We start from the raw sequence: 22913 nt of genomic DNA, 5'->3' as shown, positions 1-22913 counted from the left end.
ACATGCTAAATATAATAAAGAAACTGAAGGTTATGCGCGACGCTCACTGCCTGCTTTTGAGCTTTTTATTAAATTATTTACTTACCACATCGTGAGTCATGTTCGCAAGGACTGGGAAAGGGCACCCAAAGGGGCTATAATCAGTGTAATCTGAAAGCGGTAAAATCTGTAGTTATAGACTGGAAAGATTTTTAAGAGGTTAGTAAACGAGATTCGATCAAGACCAGCGGCCTGTCTTATACCCAAAATGAAATTGGTTGATGCCCAGAACGAAAGTAGATGCTCCCTTTCTTTGACCATCCCTGACGTCATGTGGTGCTCCTCAAGGTATTTTTCCAATGCAGCTAATTTGGTAAGAAAAATTGTGCAATATTTTAATATTCACTTTAGGGTGACACGCGTGTCGGACATTTTTATTGGTTGCTCAGAAAAAACCGATACCATTTTTCGTAACAACGTGCCTCCTGCTTGGCAACTTATTCCGGCATTGAAACTTAGCCAGCCGAATTTGAAAAAAAAAAGTTCACATGGTTACGCTCATGCGCTGGCATACTGCAGCGCTCCGAACCGAGTTTTGAACGAAAGAAACGTTCAACCGGACCGTGCCAAGGAGTAATGAGCAGCCGCTCAGTTCGGCAATTTGCTCAATGATGCAAGTAAAGGAAACGGAGGCTTCCTGAACAAGCAGATTACAAACAGTGCTTTATTTGAGCCGGCATCTCCTGAGGAAATATTCTCAGTAATTTTGTCACTGAAAAATAGTAAAGCACGTGATATAGATGGACTTCAGATAGGACCTATCAAGTTTGTACTCGAACTCCTGGTACCAGTTTTCACCCATCTGTTTAATATTTGTTTGTCTACAGGTGTTTTTCCAGACAAAATAAAGCTAGCAAAGGTTTCGGTGTTGTACAGGTCTGGAGACAGAAATGACTTATCCAATTACCGACCAGTAGCAATATTACCTGTAATATCGAAAGGTTTGGAAAAAGTTATTTGTAATAGAGTGACAACGTCTTGTAATAAGTTTTCTATTATAACGCCTCAGCAGTATGGTTTTCGAAAGCAGGTGTCAACCGAACTGGCTCTACTGACGCAAAAGGAGTACATACTTGATGGATTTGAAGAAAGGAAGGTAACCCTTGGTATATTTGTAGATTTTTCGAAGGCGTTCAGCAGGATTAATCATGCTACTTTACTATGTAAATTAGCACGTTATGGATTTCGGGGAATAACTCTAAAATTACTAAAATCATATCTAGAACAAAGAAAACAGTGCGTCGCTCTTACCGGTGAATATTCATCTTTGCTTACTGTGAAAGCCGGGGTTCCGCAGGGCAGTATACTGGGACCGATCTTATTCAATCTTTATATTAATGATTTAATAAGCATTAGTGATCAAGCATATTTTGTTATCTATGCAGACGACACTAGCATTTTCTTTCAGTCCAAGGAGATTAAGGAACTCGCAAGTTTAGCCAATACCACCCTCGATAGGTTGTCTCAATGGAGCACAGTAAATTCCTTAAAAATAAACGCAGCGAAAACCAAATGTATTTTATTTGCGCTGGTGCAAAAGCAAATAAATCGTAGCTTGGATATCTGTTTTGACAATTCTAAAATAGAGCTCGCGAAACAGGTTAAAACACTAGGAGTCATTTTTTGCGAAAATTTAACTTGGGACGCTCATGTTGGCCTTGTAGCTAAAAAGTTGGTGAGGGCATGCGGAATGATTTGTAGATTGCGACAGGTGATTCCACCGAAACTCAAGCTTCTTGTATATAATGCCTTATTTCTCCCGCATATAAACTACTGTAACCTTGTTTGGGGGACAACATCTGCTACACACATCCACAAATTACTTTTAATACAGAAAAAACCTATCCGCCATATTGCAAATGCTCCATACGATTCCCATACGCGGGATTTATTTCAATCATTTAATGTCTTGACTGTCACGCATGCATACATATTTAACCTGTTCTTAAAATACAAGAGCAGCTTAAAACACACAAATGAGCATTTTCTTCGAATGAGCCGCCTTAAAAAATCCTTGCAGCTACCATACAGTGTAAGGCAAAGAGATACATGGGATTTGCCATTTTCCCGAACCAATAACGGTTTTAACAGGTTGCAATATCGTGTACCATTCCTGCTAAATAGCCTTGAAAAGTTACATATAGACCCGAACACCATGACTAGAAAACAATGGAAAAAATTTTTAATGACGAACGACGGTATCCAAATTTAAGAAAAAAAGTACAGAAGAAAAATGTTGTAATGTAAACGTTTTCTCTTATTTTCGAGCATGCTTGTTTTTGTATTAGGTTCGTACGATTCTTTTATTTGTCTGTACGTCCTGAGTGTAAATGGTCTAACTTAGACCAGAAACTCGTTTTTTTTTCCTTTCCCTTTTGCTGCATATGTATCCAAATATGTTGGCCTGCACGTGGGATGCTGTTGTACGCGAATACATTTCTATTGCTGTTATCTGTGAGATGCAACACACACACACACACACACACACACACACACACACACACACACACACACACACACACACACACACACACACACACACACACACACACACACACACACACACACACACACACACACACACACACACACACACACACACACACACACACACACACACACACACACACACACACACACACACACACACATATATATATATATATATATATATATATATATATATATATATATATATATATATATATATATATATATATGTGTAAAAACTTGCATTTAACATGACTGAAAAACCTTCACGCTGCCAATCAAACAGGGGCAAGGGCCTTGTCAAGCTGCTTGTGGCAGCTTTTTTGCTCTTGTCCCAGCATTCCTTTGTTACACGCGGAAGAATTCTGAATAAAGATTTGATTTGAACTTGAACCACGTGACGTCAGTGCTCTGCCTTCCCTTTTTTTTTGCTTCTGTAATAGTTCAGAAACTTGCGTCTGACATGGTTGTCGGCGGACTGCGCCCATCACTTATCGCCAATCACATTGCGCGCTTTCCAAGTTCCCGCAGAATGTGATGACGCACTTAAGAGAATATACCGACGGCCGATCACTTCGAGACCGTTAGCTCACGCGCCTCGTTTATTCAAGGCACGTATGGCAGCGCTGCAATGCGTTAGCGCAAGAGCGCAATCATGTGATTTTTTTTCGTATTTCGCCGCCCTGCTTTAAATGCTCAAAAAATGGATCAGTTGTTTCTTAAGTCCTTTAAACTTTAAATAAACGCACTTCCCCCAAACTGACCACGAAAAGTTCGCATATTTTGTCGTTTTTAGATAGCTAATTAAGCGAAGTATAAAAAGATTGTTTGAGGAGCACTACATCACGAAAAAAATTTCATTGGTTTCACCATGCTTGAGTTCACCGCTTTTTTAATCCTTAAATCAAGTTACGTGAAACAGCCTTGATAAATCTGGATGCCACTGGTCGTCCATGGAAAACTACGAAAACTATGGCAATTTTTTTCATTACGCAGTTTTCCTCAGGACGAACAATTTTAATAATAGGCTTTCGAGCGCAATGCAGAAATAAAAAAAAAGTTATTTACACAATGCCAACAAAGTGTTCGTTCAGTACAGCTAGACAGGTTTGGCATTCACTCGTAGCACTGACTCTTTGTTTTTTTTTGCGTTTTCGTTATTTTCGCTTCCCTACTTAATAATCCCAGAAGCACATGCGGTAAAATGCATCTAACTATCCGCTTTCGTGCAGTTTAGTCACGCTCTCTACTAAAATTAAACACATTTCTTTTTTCCTTTCCTTGACCACAGCTGTTCGTAGAACACGTATAGGGGACATATACATAGAGGTAAACATTGGAGTGTTGTGGCTCACCTCCTGTATAGGCAAGGAAAGAAAAGTATTGTCCACGATGGATGCCAGGACTTACCATCTTCGTTTTCGGTTGGATACGCTGATCCTGCATGAAAATAATACGGGTAACACTTTTTACTTTGTACAGGACAAGGCCACAAGTTTTCTGTTGCCTTGGGCACCAAAGGCAAAAGCAAAGTCGTGGTGCTGCTAAAGATGCACTACTGAGGAACAACAGTTTCCGGGATGCGAGTTCCAGGAAAAACGCTTATTGCAGCTCCACCTCCTTAACCCAGTCACATGATATTGTGAAGAGAAGAAGGAGAATTCAGGCCTTTATTGCCTTCATGCAATCTCAGGCGACTGGGTAGCGAGGGAAGCTACAATAAACGTTTTGCCTAGAAATCGCGTCCCGGAAACTTTTGTCCCCAGTAGTGCATTGCAAAGGATGCAGTCTGCATGCGGAATCGAATCCACTTGATGAAGCAATGTAATTCTTTGTTTTGAGCTTCATGCTCACAGCGGCATTTAGGCAATCTGACATTTTGATGCACTTCGTTCTTAAACCTAAAGATTGCGCCATTTAACTACACTAACTCTGACAGTTTCTTTTCCCACGCACCAAAATTTGAAGTGCATCGCTGATGTGCGAAACTTTACCTTTGCTCTCACTCCGGCAAGAAGTCTAATGTTAATCATTACAGAGAAAAAGAAAGCAGAAAAGTATTTCCCGCCTAAGCGGAATAAGTATTGAAAGCATTAGCTTTGAACTGACACTACAACGCATTTATGTTTGTCACCCGCAGGTTAATTTGCAGCCTGCTTTATCGTAGCAAAAAGAGTTTCGTCGGCCAGAGTTCATTCCGCATTCTTGCATCTCATATAAAAACTACTTAAAAAATATATTGACTGAACAGATCACACAAAAAATTGCAGACACTCCCTCGAAACGACGCGTGCTACTCCTGCAGACGGACATTCACACCGATTTCTCATGCAAACGGGGCCAAGCCGAAGAAGACTACAGAAATTTTTGTTGCACAATAAAAATTTCTGCTGCGGGAGAAAAAATTGTTGCGCCACAGATATTTTTGTCGTCGTAACATAACATTTTGATGCGACGACAGAACGGTCTGTAGTGACTGCAGAGTAATCTGTTGCGACGACTGAACGTTTTGTTTCGACAACAGACCGTTGTTTTGCGACTACATAAGCTCTGTAGCTACGACAGAAGAGTGAAGACACGCTATAGAATGCTCTGTAGCACAACATAAGTTTTCGTCGTGCTAAAAAAGCACGCCACTTCTGTTGCACCAAATGAAACCATGAGCGCAACAAATACAACCAAGAGCGTTAGCTACATCGCGTATTCTTGTAATTTGTCAGAGCTATACCGAATCAATATCTATAAAAACAAAAACGTCCGTCAGAATTGAAATGGGGTTATGAGTTGCTAGCAGTGTGTCAAGTAGCAGTTCCTTCCTCCGACACATTTATCAATTTTTTAGCAATAATTAACATTGCAACCACGTTTTTAAACAACAATAAAGGTATTCACCACTACGAAAATGAAGTATCTACGTAAAGTGACGGCTGGTACTGTTTGTTCCCCAATATTTAGTCGACATAAATAAGTAACATTTAAAACACGGACTTAACTGGTCAGGTGTTAATAGGAAAATCTCGAGCGCCACCGAGATAATAGGGCTGAGGTGCATGCGACGAGGTAATTTTTGGAGTATCCCATTTACTTCGCGAAAATGAAAGACCGCAGAACAAAAGAATACCGCGTGACAGCGTGCTTCATCTGCATTTTTTTTTATTTTGGACGAAATAAATGTTTTGCAATCCAAATACGTTTGAATGCGCAGCCGTTGCCGTGCTCTTGTCCGCGATTTGGTAAACATCAGCTTCGCGCGTTCTGCTTTGTCCACGACAGAGCTTCGCTTCGGAGCGAGTTCCCAGAGCGCCAAGGGCTATGCGCTGTCAACAGTCGCTGGAGCGTTTGTAAGCTACATTTAAAAATAAAATTTGTTCTAGGTTTATTAAAGTAGGGAAGACGAAAAAATATTAACTAGCACTTTAAGTTTATTCAACAACAATCACCTGATTTTAATTAGGAGAAATAGCTTTTATTTATTTTAAAAATTTTTAGATCGAATATCCGTACACTCTTTCATAGCTCTTTGTTCGCAGCTCTTTACAAGCTTCGATATTTGAGCGTAGCTGTGATTGGGCGCTTGTGTGCATTTCAATCAATAATATAGAGCATAATAGTAGCCGTAGAAAACATGCGGGCGGCGCCAAACGACCCCCTCCCCCTCATACCCTCCCCTTCGCCCGTGAATAATAGCGCACCAGACCTCCTACGAAGCACAAGGCCCACGATCCGTTGGCAGTTTCCCATATACGTACCGCACCTTCGCTCTGCTTTTCTGCGTCTTTCAGAACCGGAACCTTATACATAAGCACATGCACTCTTTCAGGCTTTCTTCTTCTTCGTCTACTACCTCTGCCTCTTATTCACCTCCCTCATTTTCTAAGCTAACCTGGATGAGATGGAAAACCACCATCCTGCCTTCGTGCCCTTATGTACAGCGTATGCGGTAGTACGTGGCCATGTAAGTACATTCACGTACCATTGTGAAGGCCTTATTTTTATCATCCGCCTCGCTTGCGGCAGGAGCGGGGTTCGATCCCCAGTGCCGCTGGATACCCACCGGTGACACAATAGGTAGAAGCTTTCCCCTGGCCTGGTTCTCGGCTTCTTTAGATTGAAATGTCTCGGAAGTCGTTCTTTGAACCCACCTTGTGTAACGAAAACTACCCTGTGCAATGGCGCTCTAAACTTCCCTTGCGCCATAAAGTAAAGCTAAAAGTTGGGCGAGGTGGATAGCGTTCATCATAAAAAAAGAAACAGCGCAAAACGAATACGAGTGACTGAACGGGAACGACGCAGACAAGCGCTAACTCGCAACTGGGGTTTCTGACTTGGTTTTCCGAGGAGACGGGGCTGCTTGTTTTATGTTTTTCCAAAGTGACTTGTATAAATTGCGTGTTTCAGCAATAAACCCCAGTTGCGAGTTAGAGCTTGTATGTATCGTTCCCGCTCTATCACTCGTGTTTGTTTGGGCTATTTTTCAGGTCAGTTGGGACCTGAACTGTTGTCCAGGTGACCTTTGGCAGTGCGGACACACGGCGACAAGGAACACAGAATCTGACGACAGAAAAAAACCCGTGGAATGCATTTCTGCATCAAAAATCATGCTCGCAGCACCCAATCAATGACATATAGGTAAAGATGATATGGAAGTGGCACCTATTGCGCAAATATTTTTTCCCATGCCATCTCGGATTCACTGTTAAGTGCAAAGAGCACTAGGAAACTCGCTGTCACACAAAGCAGTGTTCTCATCATGTAATAACGGCTCCCAGGAAGAAAACAGCACGCGAATATTATTCTCCACTCATTGAAGCCCCATGCTCCCCTATATGTTGACCAATTGCAGAATTTTGTGGCCTTATTTCACAGTTCGTGCTATTTTTAATGTGCTACATGATACGCGTTCCACAATGATATACAGAAACAGGTGTTTCTTAAAGGTATCAAAGTCACTGCGTAGCTCACAGCGAATCGTAAGCCTCTGCAGTTAACTGCTGGCTAATTTGTTATCGCGGACAGAAGCGCCCAGGGCTTATGAGCGTTCTCAAGAGACCTATCACTGGTGGCGGTGTATATATTTTTTAATTTGTTCATTCCTGTTAGAAGGGTTATCCGAGAATGTCACCGGAACATTAATTGTTCTAACCGCTCTGTACGCGAATCAAACAAGCTTCTCTTGGCAGAGCGCGCCAACGAGCTGTTAGTAAAACCCCCCAAAAATAGCAGTTTGCAGGCGCCCCATCACAGCGCCGGCGCACGCCTCTTGCTTCTCGCATTCTCGCACCAAGCCCAAAAGCAGACGCTTCCAGACGAGCATTCATTGGCGCGCGAAACGGACGTGCCATTCACGCATTACTAGGTGACTATGCTGACGCGGCGATGCATTTGAGCCACTTCCGGCGCGTCTTGGGCAGTTCTGTCCTCGATGGCACGTATTCTGTTATGTGGCGGCCAGCTTAAGCATGGGACGCGATGAACGATGGCAAAGAGATTATTTCATGGGCGCTGGCCTAGCGAGAGCGTTCTGTCCCGCGCCAATGCCAGCTTCATCTTCTTCGTCGCATTATGAAGGCAAAGAAATTAGACCATTCGCTACTTTTTATAGTAAGAACTCTACTCGGTGTTTCTGAGACGGCTTTAGAGGTTTCTCAAAAATAGTTATTTTTTTTTCTGGTAAAGATATGATTATTTAGGATAGTGCTGGCGGACAACAGGAAACCCGTGAATCGTCTAAATAGTAAGCTCGATAACTAATATTTAATAATTACAGCTCTTACTGTTAGTGTTTGGTGCCTAATTGTAAAGAAAGATTTTTAGCTGGTCGTTAATAATAATGACATCAGTTTTATAAATTACAAAACGTGAATACTCTTCCTGCTGTGGCTGAACAAAATTTAGCTTTTTCCGTTAGGTACGCACACTTAAAAGGCTGTTTCGCCTGCATCGTTTTCGAAAGTGCACGTATTTTGGCAAGATGTAGCTAAATTTGGTCGAGCCACACTGCCGAGAATAATCGTTTTTCGAAATTCTAAATACTGATATTGCTATTACGAACGACCTGCTACAAATCTCTAATTGAAACAGGCTTAGTATCTGTGATAGTTATAGCTAGAAAGGTAATTATCGCAAATATGTTAATAAGCTTACTTCTTAAGACAATTCACCGGCCTTCCGATGTCCACCAACGCTTCTAATACAATGAGCAAAATCTATATTTTTACTTTAAAAACTTAGGTTTCAAAAATTGCTTAGTCTTCCCTGAAGCACCGTGTGTAAAGAATGATAGTCATCAATCTGAAGGCTAGTAATGACTGCGAAAAAGAAAATCTATGCGAACGGAGGAAAAAGAGTTGTGTGTTTAGAAGAGAGCACATCGCGTACAGCACAAATGCTAGCCTGTTGCGACCCATCAAACGTCTATGTAATGTCATGACCATCATCCTGCCCAGATATTTAGCTACGGATACAGACTTCTGTTACGCTGCAAAATATTGTTATCATTATTTTTACAAGGTATTAAGGTTTTCAATACCGTCATTATAATGACCATTCTAAGTTGACTACGCTTATCTGATATTGTTTATGTAGTATTATTCCGTGTTTTGTTTGACTTTTGTTTAATTTTAATGCGTCAGCTTCAGAATGGTCTGCGCAGGCGGAAATGGCAACCGCCGTCTGTCAGTAGACACTGGCAGGCGGCCCACCAGTCAAAGTGAGCAACCTGTCCACCAGACTACGAACGATCTTACATGCTTGAGCTCAGTGTAATGCTTCAGATGTAATGAACCTTAATATGCCACCTCGGATATACATTTGCACGTTAACCAACAGATATAGCGAAGCTAAGTTTGCCGCCTATAATGTAATGGACTTTCGTTGCTTAATCCCGGATATAATTAAATTTCGTGTTGGGCCTCGGATGTGAGGAATTTAGTTTGTCATATTTAATACAGCAGAAAAGCAATTTCATTCTAACGTCGAGATGCTCGCCCTTTTACGCAGAAGCGTCACTCTATCGCAATGTGAGTACCGAGAATATACAAAATGGACGGCTAGATTGTGAATCCGTACACGTTTCTTGCTCAGGTAATACGGGGGGGGTCAAGACTCTGGCGCTGTTCTCAAGAATGGGTCTTACTAGGGCCTCATAAGAGTTAGGCTTTACATGCAGGTATGCACTAAGAAAGCGGTTACACGGAGAACAACTTATTTGAGTGCAGTGGTGCGAACTTGAATTGTGGTCAGCCATGAAGGTTTCAAAAGACGCGTAAGAATATCGTGACGAAAATGATGAGACGGAGTGAAAATTTCCTTTCAATAGCATAACATTTACATGTCATAGTTAATCAGCCTTTTAATGCTACTGGTGTTAATATTTCAGTTATGTGTGTCGATTAGTAACTGACATTTGCGGCAATCCAGTGCTATTTGTAACAGTGGTCTGTGTAATTCAGTGTTTTCGAGCATTCAATGGAATGAATGTATGTCACATGCACAAGTGAACTGGTGAACAGTGTTTTTAGGACGTCCTAATACCAATGTTTTTGTAAAGTGCTTAAAACTGCAGTCTCGGAGAAAAAATGGTTAACAAACTTACACAGCTACTTTGCACTATGCAGGTAAAATACAAGAACTATATTTTTGTTCAAAAATAAAACCGCGGAGCACAAGCTATTTGCCATGTTTCTGTGTGATCCTTACATGGAATCCTTCTGCTTTTAAAATGCAACTTTGAGGACTCATAGATAAGATGAAAATGGTACTCAAAAAATATTTTCAATGCGTTAGGAGAGCACAGCATTCAAAATTTTCTTTAAAGAAGTCCATTAAAAACTGCGAAATTAAGTTACAGTAATGAACGGATTTTAAGCATACAATATACAATAGCGTTCTTTTAAACAACTTCTAAGGGCAGATAGATAGCAAACAATATGTGTATAACGTGGAGCTGCCCGCAAGTGGCTTCCTTGTGCACCATTCAGGATCTTTAAGTTCAATGATTCGGTTTTTGGAACACAGTGACGAGACGGTAGACTTTTGCGAGAAGAAAAAAGAATGTGTTGCAGGAATTTGGTACGTAGATCCGTTACGACGGTCTTGTCTTCGTTTTCATTGCCTGCCGTCTCCCCAACTCTGCTTTTCTTGCCATTGCGAACCACCCCGTCAAGATTCTTTCGGCTTGCGCCGGAGCCATGCTTTCTGTATTTTTTACAGAGCTGCCGTATACACAGCGGAGTCAGATTAAAGACGTTTCCTTTCCGCCGCCGCTACTCTAGATTTGTTTCCGCGATGTACGGCAATACGCTGCGACTTGACTGTGACGTCGTGTGTATGCATGGAGCCACGATCGTGCAAAGCAGGCATATAGGAGAAGGAGGTGAACACCGCGGTCCGATGAACTTTCTATCCAGCGTGTTTACTCTGTTCCTTACAGTACTACTTCGTAAAGGCATGGACGGAACGGGGCTAGTTGGTATATCTCTGCATTGAGGCTCGATTGGGCTTTGTCCTTTATTTCAAAGCGCATTCGAACCTGATTAGTGTGATTAGCCAACTAGCACCGTTCCGCTTAAATCGTTAGCAGTTCTAATAGCGCTGTAAGAAAGAGCAAAAATGCAATATAGAAAAACGGACCACTGTCATCACCTCCTCCTCCTGGATGCCGGCTTTGCGAAATCTTGCGCCTGCATACACACGACGCCGAAGCCACCGCTCAGCGTATCGCCGCGGTTGAAACCTCCCATTGCTAACCGGAAGTGCTTCCTATTTTTTGGTGTAAAAATCGACACCAATTCTGCTCCTATTCTCAACCGCAAGTGCTTCGTATTTTTTGGTGTAAAAATCTACACCAACTCTGCTCCCTTTGGCAGTCGCAAGCGCTCCATATTTTTTGGTGAGGAAATCTACACGAAATCTAACGGAGTATTTCGAACCCCGATTAAAGAGGCGCAAGAGGACAAGCCAAAAACAACCATCTGGGTTGATTTGTGTTAAGTGTGCAAAGGCGGCGATGAATAGGACTCCAGGAACGCTCGCCTCCGCGTACGTTAGTGAACGGCGCCACGTGCTAACAAAGGGAGACCGAAGGCAGCATGCCGCTTCTACTGGCCCACTTTAGTCACCCAGAAGGGACCGAGTTGGTCCAGAAACGGTGGGTAAAGTCAAAATATTGGTTGGTGTCAGTTTTTTCTCTCAACTTCTTCCCAATAGTACAAACACCATCAAAGTGGGGTCATATATGTGACAACTGCGCCCGTTGCTGCCGTGTGTGCTACATATACCATCTGCAGCTCACTGCGCGTGCCGATAAGGCGTTGGCTGCTCCTTCGTAAAATAAATTTTCCGCCCCCACCTAGTCGATTCTTCCTATCTCTTCACTCATACAGCTTTATTGCGTGGATTTGATTGTAGCGTTGTTGCCGCTGAGCGCACCGGTAACCTCATACCCATATATTCAATCGATTTTGTCCAGTTGGCTTGAAAAATACGTTCGCTACAAAATTTTCGATGAGCTCGACTCATCATTCTGATACACCGCACGAGGATTCCTCAGTAGCTGTCACAATCGACACCTGGAAACGCTTTATTACCAGTATTTCAAGAAAGGTTGACCCTAGAATATTGCTAGACTATGACTAATTTCTTAAAAAAATACTTTCTCTCATAGTTAGCTTATGCCAAGAAAACGCTTCTCGACCCTTTTTCGACGCATCTAGCGTAATTAAATTACTGGAAGGAAAGTGGCTCCACGTCACAGGTCTCTTACCAAGCAGTAACCTCTACATCTGTATGATATTTTGCTCACTAACATATGTTGGAATTTTTTTCGACGTATAATAATTTAGAGCATTCTTACCTTTCTGAAACAAAATGTATTAGTTTCTCTCGTTGGAGTAACACTGTTCTTGTTAAACACACACATGTGAAACTCATGTATTTTCTCTCGCTCGTAAGTTACAGTACATATCTGAGAAGTTATCTTACGTAGGCATCACTTTTACACTCCTTGAAAGCATCTCATAAAGCAGGCAATGCATTGTGAATTCAGTGATTAATCCCAATGCCAGTACCTTTGCCTTCAACTGGACTCATTATCTTCTTAACCGCTCTCATTTCGTTTCTGCTGCTTACACTAACTCATGCCGTGCTAATCCAGGGGTTGCACAATGATTCGTGCTTGTACAACTCTTGCTCCTAATTCATATAATATTCACCGTCCTTCTGCTAGCCTTCTATTCATCTGACATTCATGTTTCGCACGCGACTGTTAATTTTTTCAACAAATAAGCTGCGGTATCCATATCTGTCCAATTTTACTGCATATTTAAGTGCTGCAGTGCGTGGCGAATGGAGTTAAATTTTGATAAATTTAAGTGGCTTGCTCCTTTTTAACACCATTCTTTTGTATTATGCGAAAGGTTTTTCTCTTGCTTCAATAAATGTTTGACTGAAAAAATAGCCTTGCGCTCAAGCATAATGAAGTTTCCCGGGAGTCTGATTCGGGGACGTTAAAGTAGGTTTCTATTTAAATAAAGCAATTTGCTTCCTTCTCTCTAATCCATCATTTTAAATTAGCAAAATCTCAGGCCTTAACTAGTACAGCCGACGTATTCTTTTAAGGGATCGTAGACGATTCTGCGGCTTAGCTGCATGACAGGCTACAAGAGAAATATACTCTGTACTGAGAGTGTTGCACTCATCACCTTCTGTTTCAGTATGTTGCGCTGATCCTGTAAAAAAGTAATGCGCGGAAGGTATTTAGGTAAACTGCATAAAAAGAAGTCTTTTAACCCTAGACGCCTTTTCTTTCCAAAGGAGAAACAGAAGTGCAATATAACTGCAAAACACAAGGCGAAGAATATGTGCATGCATGTATGTGCATGCACATGTATGTCTATGTGTGTACAGAAAGCTTTCTTATTGCTACATGAATTAAGCATATTGTTGCGGGAAAGAATATATTTACAGCTATGTACACCAGCGAAGAAACAGCTACGAGCGGCACTCAGAACACAGTCAGAACTTCGTTGTTGTATTCGTCTTCGTTCACCCGTTAACTCGCTCAGTCTCGTCGTCGTCTTCCCGCTTCAGGACCCCCGGCTGACGAGACGCCGTCTCGGCGTTAGAGTGGCGACGTATGAACGTCGTGATAAGGTCTTAGGCGGGAGACATGGACGACGTCGGTGGAGGAGCCGGAGGACGATGGCGAGCACGCAAGGGGTGCAATTTCATAGTTCACGTCGATGACACGGCGCACCACACGGCAAGGGCCACGGTAGTGAGGAAGAAGCTTCTCGGAGAGACCGACGCTGCGTGACGGCGTCCAGAGAAGGACGAGTGATCAGGGTTCATATTCGACCGCCCGGTGATGGCGGTCGTAGGCGGACTTCTGGGAAGCTTGTGAGGCACGGAGCCGACTACGGGCTATTTGGCGCGCCAGCGAGGCCTGGGCAACGGATGGCGTCATGAGCGTAAGCAGTGGTGGCGACTGAAGAAGACGACATGAGTGTGTCCAAAGGCAAGATGGGGTGCCTACCAAACAAAAGGTAGAAAGGGGAATAGCCGGTTGTGTCATGCCGTGAAGAGTTATACGCAAAAGTCACATAAGGCATGGCAGCGTCCCAATCTCGGTGGTCTGGCGAGACGTACATTGCTAACATGCCGGTGAGCGTGCGGTTGAACCGTTCCGTAATCCCGTTGGCTTGTGGATGGTAAGCTGTGGCGAGCTGGTGCTGCGTGGCACACGAACGAAGAATGTCATAATTCACTCGGGACAGAAAATAACGACCGCGGTCGGTGAGCAGTTGATGAGGGGTGCCATGGTGAAGAATGACGTTTTGGAGAAGAAGATCGGCGACATCGGTAGCGCAGCTGGTAGGCAAAGCACTCGTGATGGCGTACCGAGTCGTATAATCAGTTGCGACAGCGATCAACTTGTTGCCGGTGAGGGACGTGGGAAAAAGGCCAAGAAGGTCGAAGCCAATACGGTGAAAAGGTTCCAGAGGGACGTCGATGGGTTGTAGGAGACCGGCAGGCAAGGTGGAGGGCCTTTTCCGACGTTGACACAGGTCGCAAGCGGCAACGTAACGCTTGACGTAACGATACAGGCCAGGCCAAAAAAAGCGGTGCCGCACTCGAGCGTACATGCGGGACACGCCAAGGTGGCCGGCTGTCGGCAGATCGTGCAATTCTTCAGGGACAGAAGAGCGTAGATGTTGCGATATGACGAGCAGCAATGGAGGACCATCGGAGCGTAGATTGCGGCGATATAAAATGCCATTCTGGAGCACATAAAGTTGCAGAGACGGAGATCGGTTTGCAGAGCGTAGGCCATCAAAGATAGGGCGTAAAGATGAGTAGTGGCGCTGTTCGTTGGCGATATCGGTGAGAGCAGTGATAGCTAAGAGGCAGGGCAGGGTCTCAGCGTTTTCTAGGTCAGGTGGCTCCACAGGGTATCGGGATAAACAGCGTCCTGGCGGCGACGACCGGACTTGTACACTACAAAGTATGAATATTCTTGGAGGCGCCAAGCCCAACGACCAAGGCGACCGGTGGGATATTTTAGTGAAGACAGCCAACAAAGAGCGTGATCAGTGACAACAGCGAATGAGCAGCCGAACAGGTACGGGCGGAACTTAGCTACAGCGCAGACAAGGGCGAGACCCTCGCGCTCAGTAATGGGGTAATTTTGCTCTGCGGAGAAAAGTAGGCGGCTGGCATAAGCGATGACGCGATCTTGTCCCTGTTGACGTTGGGCTAGCACGGCACTGATCCCATATCCGGAGGCGTCGGTGCGAACTTCTGTGGGAGACGACGGGTCAAAATGGGCAACCCCGCACCTCCACCAAATATGTTGCGGGAAAGAATATATTTACGGCTATGTACACCAGCGAAGGAACAGCTACAAGTGGCACTTAGAACACAGTCAGAACTTCGTTGTCGTCTTCGTCTTCGTCCGCCCGTTCACTCGCTCAGTCTCGTCGTCGCCTTCCCGCTTCAATATCATAAAAATGGATCACAAAGAGAATGTGAAAACTTTACTATTATTATTAGTGGGTATTTATTAATAATATAACAATAGAAGGGAAATGTGTTGCTAGCCACGGCATCTGCCATTGGAACGTGAAGCACCTGAGCCGAGACTAGCTTGAGTAAAATGAGAGGAGAGGACAGCGAAAGGGAAAGAAAGAGGGGAGTGACAGGGATAAATGATAGGAAGCATTGTTGCGGCCATAAACATGCGTCCTCTTCTGTGTCACGCGTGCACGTGTCTACACTTAAGAATGGCTGTCGGTAACATTCTTTCAGACTTCACACAGCTTCCTTGACTGCAGCCAGCCGCTTGCGTCACGCCTGCGCGCCATGAAGCTCCGCCTCCCGGGGAATTCCCGCGCGCGTCAGCAGCTCAGTGGTGCAGCGGATTAAGTGGTGCGAGTGGAGCAGCGCCTGCCTTTGTGCGTGCAAAAAGTGACCGGAGGAAAGAAAAAAAGCTAGAAGACGCTGAAATGTCTATTTTGACTGCAGATTGCTTGGCTTCTACAGAAAGAATTAACATAATTCTTACAAGAGGATATTCGTGAAGCGGCCGCCTTTTAATCCCACCCGTACCGCACTTCTTGAATAGTGTTGCTCAGCCCTTTTAAAGGTCAGCTGAGAAAACGCGCTACTTTTCTTAATGCTAATGATGGTAGGTACACGTCTTTGTATGGTAAAGACAATAAACGTCGCCCACTGTACAAGAGCAGGAAGAGCGCATGGAGGATAAGTTGGCTAGGGGTAGTAATCAGCCTCACTGATCTAAAAGTTGGGAACGGACAGCTGGGTCAGTGACACGCCGGTTGCTTTCCATCTAAGCAAAAGTCTAGGCAAAACCGGTTGTATTCATTCATGTTGGAAGGAGGTAGTTTTCATGGTTTTACCATTATGGCAGCACCCATGTTCAACGTTCTATGTAATTTGTGATTTTATGCTGCGGTATTCTTTACCGACCTTCGAAACGCAAAACTTTCCGCGTTTATGTTTAGTGTATGGCTGCTCTTTCGCGTTTCTTTCCACAGGTATGCCTGTGGAATAACCTTCTTAAAGAAAACCTTTAGCTGTCAGATCTCGCCCTTTCCTTCTTCCCTTGTGCTGCGTTTCGGCGATGAGCATAGAAATACACTTCCAACAAATACGCTATTTCTTTGAAATACACTACCAACAAATCCTTCACATACGGGAGGTGCGGGGTTAGATCCGCAGTGCCGCCGGTTAGCCACCCGTGATACAATGGGTACCAGATTTCCCCTAGTCTGTTTCTCGGTTCATTTCGGGTGAAATGCTTGGGAAATATGTTTTTGACCCCACCTAGAGTAGACTAAAAACCTTGCGTCATGGCGCTCTTTGGCCACAGATGCACTTGCGCCATAAAAATCAACCATCATCTCGAACAAATTCTAAGCTCAACTTCGCTTAAGTTTGAATCAATTGTTTGAAGCACTCATAACACATTCGATTTCATTTCCAGTCGTCACCAGCCTTCTGTGTAGACATCAAAACGTCGTCAGGCAAAGTGAGTGCGTCAAATGTGCAAACCCACAATCGCCCAAGGTGGTTATCGAGAGCCAGAAAACTAACGGCTAATTTTACCCCTTGCGAGAATTTTTAATTGTCAGTTAGAAGGCTTTCACAGTTGCATTAAGCCGAGATGCAAAATCGCCCACATGACTGCATATATAACTGCCAAACCACTGCTTCTAACTGGCAGAAAAAGTAAAGCGAAGTTTTTATGTGACACTTCAGAAGTGCTCTGACTGCTCTATTTTGCAATAAATGTACGTATAACAAAAAGACCACTAATTCTCTCCACCACCACAAGAATCATTGCGCTTCCCTCGTCAACCTTTCGTTATCTCAACACATCAGAATCCCAGACACGAATGCGATAAAATAGCGGCCACTATTTTGCAATCAGGTTTTCGGCCTCATCAAGAAAGGGGAAGCGATTTACGTGTAAAAATCTGATACTAGACACCTTTAGCACACCGTGTACCGTGATATAGTTACCGATACCGGAGTAACAGAAGCTCGTGCGTAGCCAGTGCGCATGCGCGAATCACCTTGATGGCGCCAGATGGCGCCAGGTACCGGATAGCTGCGCGCGCGCCTACAGCATGGGGACCAATCAGCGCGTGTTCACCAACGATGGGCGGGCTCCCGGAACTCCGGTAACGGTAACTTAGTACATGGCATGCTAAAGGTGTCTGCTATTTCTACTGGCCTGACAGAAAGAACAAGCGAACTGTTGCTACCCGTGCCGGTAATAGTTGTACTTCGTGCTTCCATATTTTCAAATTCGCGTGTGCAGTATGCATTTAAATTTGAAAATCTACACTCTATCTGAAAAGCTGATATTGCTACTGCATGCACTGATTTCACTCGTCTGCAAAATCTGTAAATTTTATGTTGATAATTGCTTGCTTAAAAGCGTGCTGCCTTTGATGGGATGTTCATTCCAAAACAAACCGGGCTCCAAAACTGAAAGGTCAGCAATAAACATGAATTTTTCGTTGGCTCTGCCATTTATGCCACTTTACCGGGTTCAATGTTCTTCGCGTTATGTTTGAGTTTTTGTGGCATTCCAGTTTAGAAATTGGCCGATAATTTCATAATACTGATTCTGGAACAAATCGTGCTATTCCGAAATATTTGGTGTATTGAAATATTTGGGTTTGGTTTTATGCAAAAATAAATAATTATTACAGTTTCGGTTTGTGTGAGGACGTACAACGCCCTATTTCTTGCTGATTATTTTCAAAAACATCTAATGATAGCAGGTTGCAAAAAGAAACTTTGTTGGTTATTTTTTATATTTATTTCTTGCAATCATTTTCACCGTACTTTCCATTGCTCTGAGTAGCACTGCCGCGTCTCATCTGGACTTTTCTGCCTGAATTTATACACCGCGAAAACATTCGACATCGCAGCAGCCACTTGTAGCGCCCAACTGCATTAAATTATTTTCATGGTACCATGTAATTCAATTGCCTGGATAGATTCGTTCAAAGGGCAGACTTCTATTTTTAAAGCAGAAACTTGGGCGAGTTTCTATGCATTCATTGTAGTGAAATAGTGCTTGTCTTCTCTATATCCCGCCATTCCTGTGCTCTTCTCTTATAATAAATTCCTATTGTGCAGTGACTACCACCTTCGCTGGTTAATGTACTGAACTGAAATGTTGCGACTACTAGCTGATCTAGCTCTGGCAGTTTTTGCTACCGATTTGAATTCTTAGTGCACCGTTGTGCCATGCTAAACAGCGAAATTAAAAACATGCTATGAACGGGATAAGTTTATCAGCTCAAAAAAGCAGAAGCGTGCTAGCTTCCTGAGCAGACTGAAAATTAAAAAAAACCTATAAATTAATGCTTCAGTACACTGCCTTCTGTTTTCTGATCGTTCTATAATTTCAAGGTTATCAGTTTCTAACAAATAAAGTATGAGCAGCTTTTGCTTCATTGCTAAACTGCACTGGACAAAATACTAAAAAAACAAATGCTCAGCCTACCACTGGGGCGTTCTGCTGCATAAATGCATTCCCATTGGTTGGGCTCCCGACTTGGGATTTATTACCGCGCCTTGGCCTTACTCTCCTTCTTCAAGACGCTCCCGAACGACCATATGTCTTCTATCGAGGCTGTCTCCTTCTTCGTTGTCTTCGCCGCGGTGGCTCAGTGGTTATGGCGCTCGGCTGCTGACCCGAAATACGCGGGTTCGATCCCAGCCGTGGCGGTCGAGTTTCGATGGAGGCAAAATTGTAGAGGCTCGTCCACTGTGCGATGTCAGTGCACGTTAAAGAACTCCAGGTGGTCGATATTTCCGGAGCCCTTCACTACGGCGTCCCTCATAGCCTGAGCCGCTTTGGCGCATTAAACCCCCCTAAACCAAGCCAAGCCAATCACTTTCTTTGTATTCTTCATATTCCTATCCATCGGAGCAGGCCTGGATAACATAAATAACCAATCCTTCTCCCTACGTGGTAATGTGTGGACTTAATTGTTGTTCAGGAGAGGTCGGACGTGCATAGCGAACTAGTGGTTAATTCTAATCGCAGATTCGGAGCACATCCGGACGGCTGTTTTATGCACTTTTCGGAACTGGTCATTTGCATTGGCAGATTTGAATTGGGGACCGTTTCTTCCAAGCGCAGACCAGGAGCAGTTTTCGAGCGAAGATGGATTCACGGAGCCGTACTGCGGATCCACTACTGCGGCTGAAATCGGGGGATACGACTGGAAGCCTGCTTGGTTTTGTTCCCGCTCCCGTTCTGTAGTAGTGAACGTGCGCGAGAGAGCGCACAGAACGCTGGCTATATATAATTTTTTCATTAGTAGTGCGAGAACGCCTCCAGCATGCTACAGCCCAAGCAAAGGTGTTTCAAACGCAGATTTAGGGTGGACGCTCCCTGATGTAGTCGGGTACTGTGTCGAGGAGCGGGTGTATCAGTCCGTATCCGCGACTGGAATTCACGATAGGAGAGCTCTGTGATGTGCACACTCAGGTGTTGCCACAGAAGTAGAGCTTGCATGCCCTAGAATGCTTTTCTGCACCAAAAATAATTTCGCACCTTTATTCAAGAGGAAACTAAATGAACTGGTTAAGCGCGAGACACTGCCAATGTAGTTGCTTAGTGCACGGATTGTACCATATATAGGACTCACCTTTAAGCGCAAAGAGCACGAGGCAACTTGCAATCAAGCAGAATGAAGTTTTCATGGTGTAGTGACTTCCTGCAGGAGAACAGTGCCAGTTAAGTATCACCTTTCAAGATATATTTAACAATTGTTGTTAGATCTGTATTCATATTTAAATACTGGGGTTCCTCAAAGAATTGGAAGGTAGACGTTTCTCAACACTGTGTAGCATTACTGCCTCCGTTAAAGATAGCCAAGTCACTTGCTGCATGGGTGACGGCGAATCTCCAGGCCTTAGAGCCTATTCTTACATATTGTATTTACAGGAAAGTAAGGAGGATATTCTTAAAAAGAGGGTAAAGAAGAAGAGTCGAGAAATGTTTAGGTTAGCAATCACTGCCCAAAATAAATGTGTTCTCACAGTGTTTGAAAGAGGTACTCTCGGACGTCAGCATATAGCACATAGGCACAAAACTTAATCCATGGCGACTCTTTCGACCTTCGTGCAATGTCATCATTCTGCCCGGATATATCATGTATATCAGCGCCCAGTGAAACGAGAACCAGAATTCTGAGGCGAGAATAAAAAGGCCATGGTTGATGGAGGCAGAATATTAGTGCAGAATATTTTCACTTCGAAAGTGCAAGGCCGTTGCTTGTAACTGCTTATGGCACTCGTCTGTATTTCCGCTCAAGCGGCTCATATACCTCACTTTTTTTGCCCGGTTTGTATGTGCCCTGTTCGCATTTAAATAGACGCTGGTGGTACTAGCAGGTGTCCTTGTCGTTGCAAAAGACTGTTGGCATCAACCATTTTAATGCTGAAGCCTTAGTAGTCCCACTATGAGAAAAGCCAGCTGAGAGTAAGTTCTATAGTGCAAAGGATAAGTCGTTCTCATCATCTGTTGCAGTCTGAGGTGGCTGTAAATATTATTCAGGAGCAGTGACTTGAATAGCGCAATGAGTAGGAGCAAGGTCACCAGAGTTGAGTGTCAGCTGTTCTATTGAACTGCCTCATTGGACAGCGGCGTTTCCACATCATGCTTAACATTAGTGTTCATATTGTTATTTCTCCCTCAATTCTTCCTTCATTTCATGGGTTTCGCAAATAACAATCCAACACATGGACTGCACCGTTGATGCAGGCGTCTAAAGTAGATCCTTTCCGAAGGTTTCTTTTCGATTTAGATTCGTCAGTCTCCGTTTCTTTCTTTCCTGCGCTTACGCTTCGCGCTATGTTTCCGGTCGACCACGGCAGCAGCAGGTGAAGTACTACACAGCTCAACGCTCAGTAAAAGTGCGTACTATACGAAATCAATTAATATCGATCGCATGGTCCTAAGGGCAATGCAGGGAGCCGCTCTGTTCCTGTGAAGCTGTCGATTAGTCTCGATCGCCGAGCCATCCACGAGAACAGTAATCTAATGCTTGTGATTCGCTCACGCATACAGAACATTCTATTTCTGCCAAGCATTTGCTGCCATTCAAAAAATATACATCAAAGGTTGACCTTTTACGCGGAATAGGAACATTACGCGCCTAATATTCTATTAGTATGTGATTATGATGAATATGTGCGCGCCCGGAATCGGTAGCATCTTTTTATTTAAATCTCAGAGCAGTAAATTATTCCAGTCACTTCAACTACCAAATTTAAACATCAATTAACCACCTGAAGGTTGAAATTTTTCGAGCAAATTAATGTTTTACAGTTTCTAAATTTAGCAATTAAGGTGTTCAGATGCTTTTATCACTTCTGACAACAAAGCTGTACTGATTTCCAGAAAATTATAATAGAGAGCCCGCCTGCAAATAGCGTATCTCCCATAATAAAGTGCCACTGGTGTATCGTTTACTTAACTCAGTTTTGGCTGACAAATATATTCTTCAACACGATTGTCCGCACGCTGTATATAGGGTACAGAAGCCAGGTGTGCAAGCATGTAAATATATATGTACAGGAACGTCGAAAGTATCACAATATCCTGTAATATATGTGTTTCGAATTTTGTGCGTTATTCAGCAGTATTAGAAAGCGCAAAGCTCTAAATCAGGAAAGCGCTAAATTTCAACTTTTTAGCATGTACAACCCGCAGGAAGTATACAATAAATTACGGAACTTTCAAAAATAATAGCCCTAACTACCAGCATATAATCTATTTTTACAGGGCTCGAAGGAAGAGAAAAATGAAAGTACTCACAGCGGCGGAAACAACGTCTGAATCGGATAAAAGTACTCTACAGTGGGCCTTATAAACCCTTGTTGTTCATGATTTATAAAAGTGTCACTGAATATAGTTTCACATTTCTTGCTTCGCTCAAAAGTTTGAATTTTTTTTTGCTTCGCTGCAAAATGTTTGCCTTATAATTGACGTCTTTCACACGCCAACGCGAGCAGCTCCTCCCTGTTGAATGTCAGAGCAGAAAAAAACTTTCCTTTGTTCTGCACTTTTGTTCTTTCCTTTGTACTTTCATCTGTAAAGAGTGCAGACAGGAGATAAATCACTGATCTTTCTAGTCCTTAATAAAATATTTGTTAGGCCTTTATGTTTCCTTAAGATGAGGGGAGAAAATATTGACCCTTGTTATTCAGGCAAGGAAAAGAAAGCAAGCGTTCGTTCCTGTCGAAGTTTTTTTTATTTATTTTTTTATTTATTCAATACTGCCAGCCTCCATTTGGTGGCTCGAAATAAGTGAATGAAATAGAAAGTGTTT

General features: G+C 43.4%; 1 protein-coding gene across 1 annotated transcript in view; it reads right to left on the bottom strand.

Annotated features, from left to right (window-relative positions):
* LOC144118797 (evasin P983-like) overlaps positions 1–22481 on the bottom strand; it is a 28264-nt gene extending 5783 nt beyond the window's left edge. Inside the window, exons 1-4 of the mRNA XM_077651617.1 lie at positions 22400–22481; positions 20226–20294; positions 3940–3969; positions 86–150 (exon numbers count right to left, since the gene is read on the bottom strand). Of these exons, the coding sequence (XP_077507743.1) occupies positions 86–150; positions 3940–3969; positions 20226–20280 (150 nt within the window). The 5' untranslated portion in view covers positions 20281–20294; positions 22400–22481. The remainder of the gene's footprint in view (positions 1–85; positions 151–3939; positions 3970–20225; positions 20295–22399) is intronic.
* Positions 22482–22913: the final 432 nt, after the last annotated feature.

This window comes from Amblyomma americanum, chromosome 2, assembly GCF_052857255.1.
Source record: "Amblyomma americanum isolate KBUSLIRL-KWMA chromosome 2, ASM5285725v1, whole genome shotgun sequence".
Lineage (NCBI taxonomy): Eukaryota > Metazoa > Arthropoda > Arachnida > Ixodida > Ixodidae > Amblyomma > Amblyomma americanum.
Note: the sequence above shows the minus strand (reverse complement) of the source record. Positions and strands in the feature narration are given on the sequence as shown.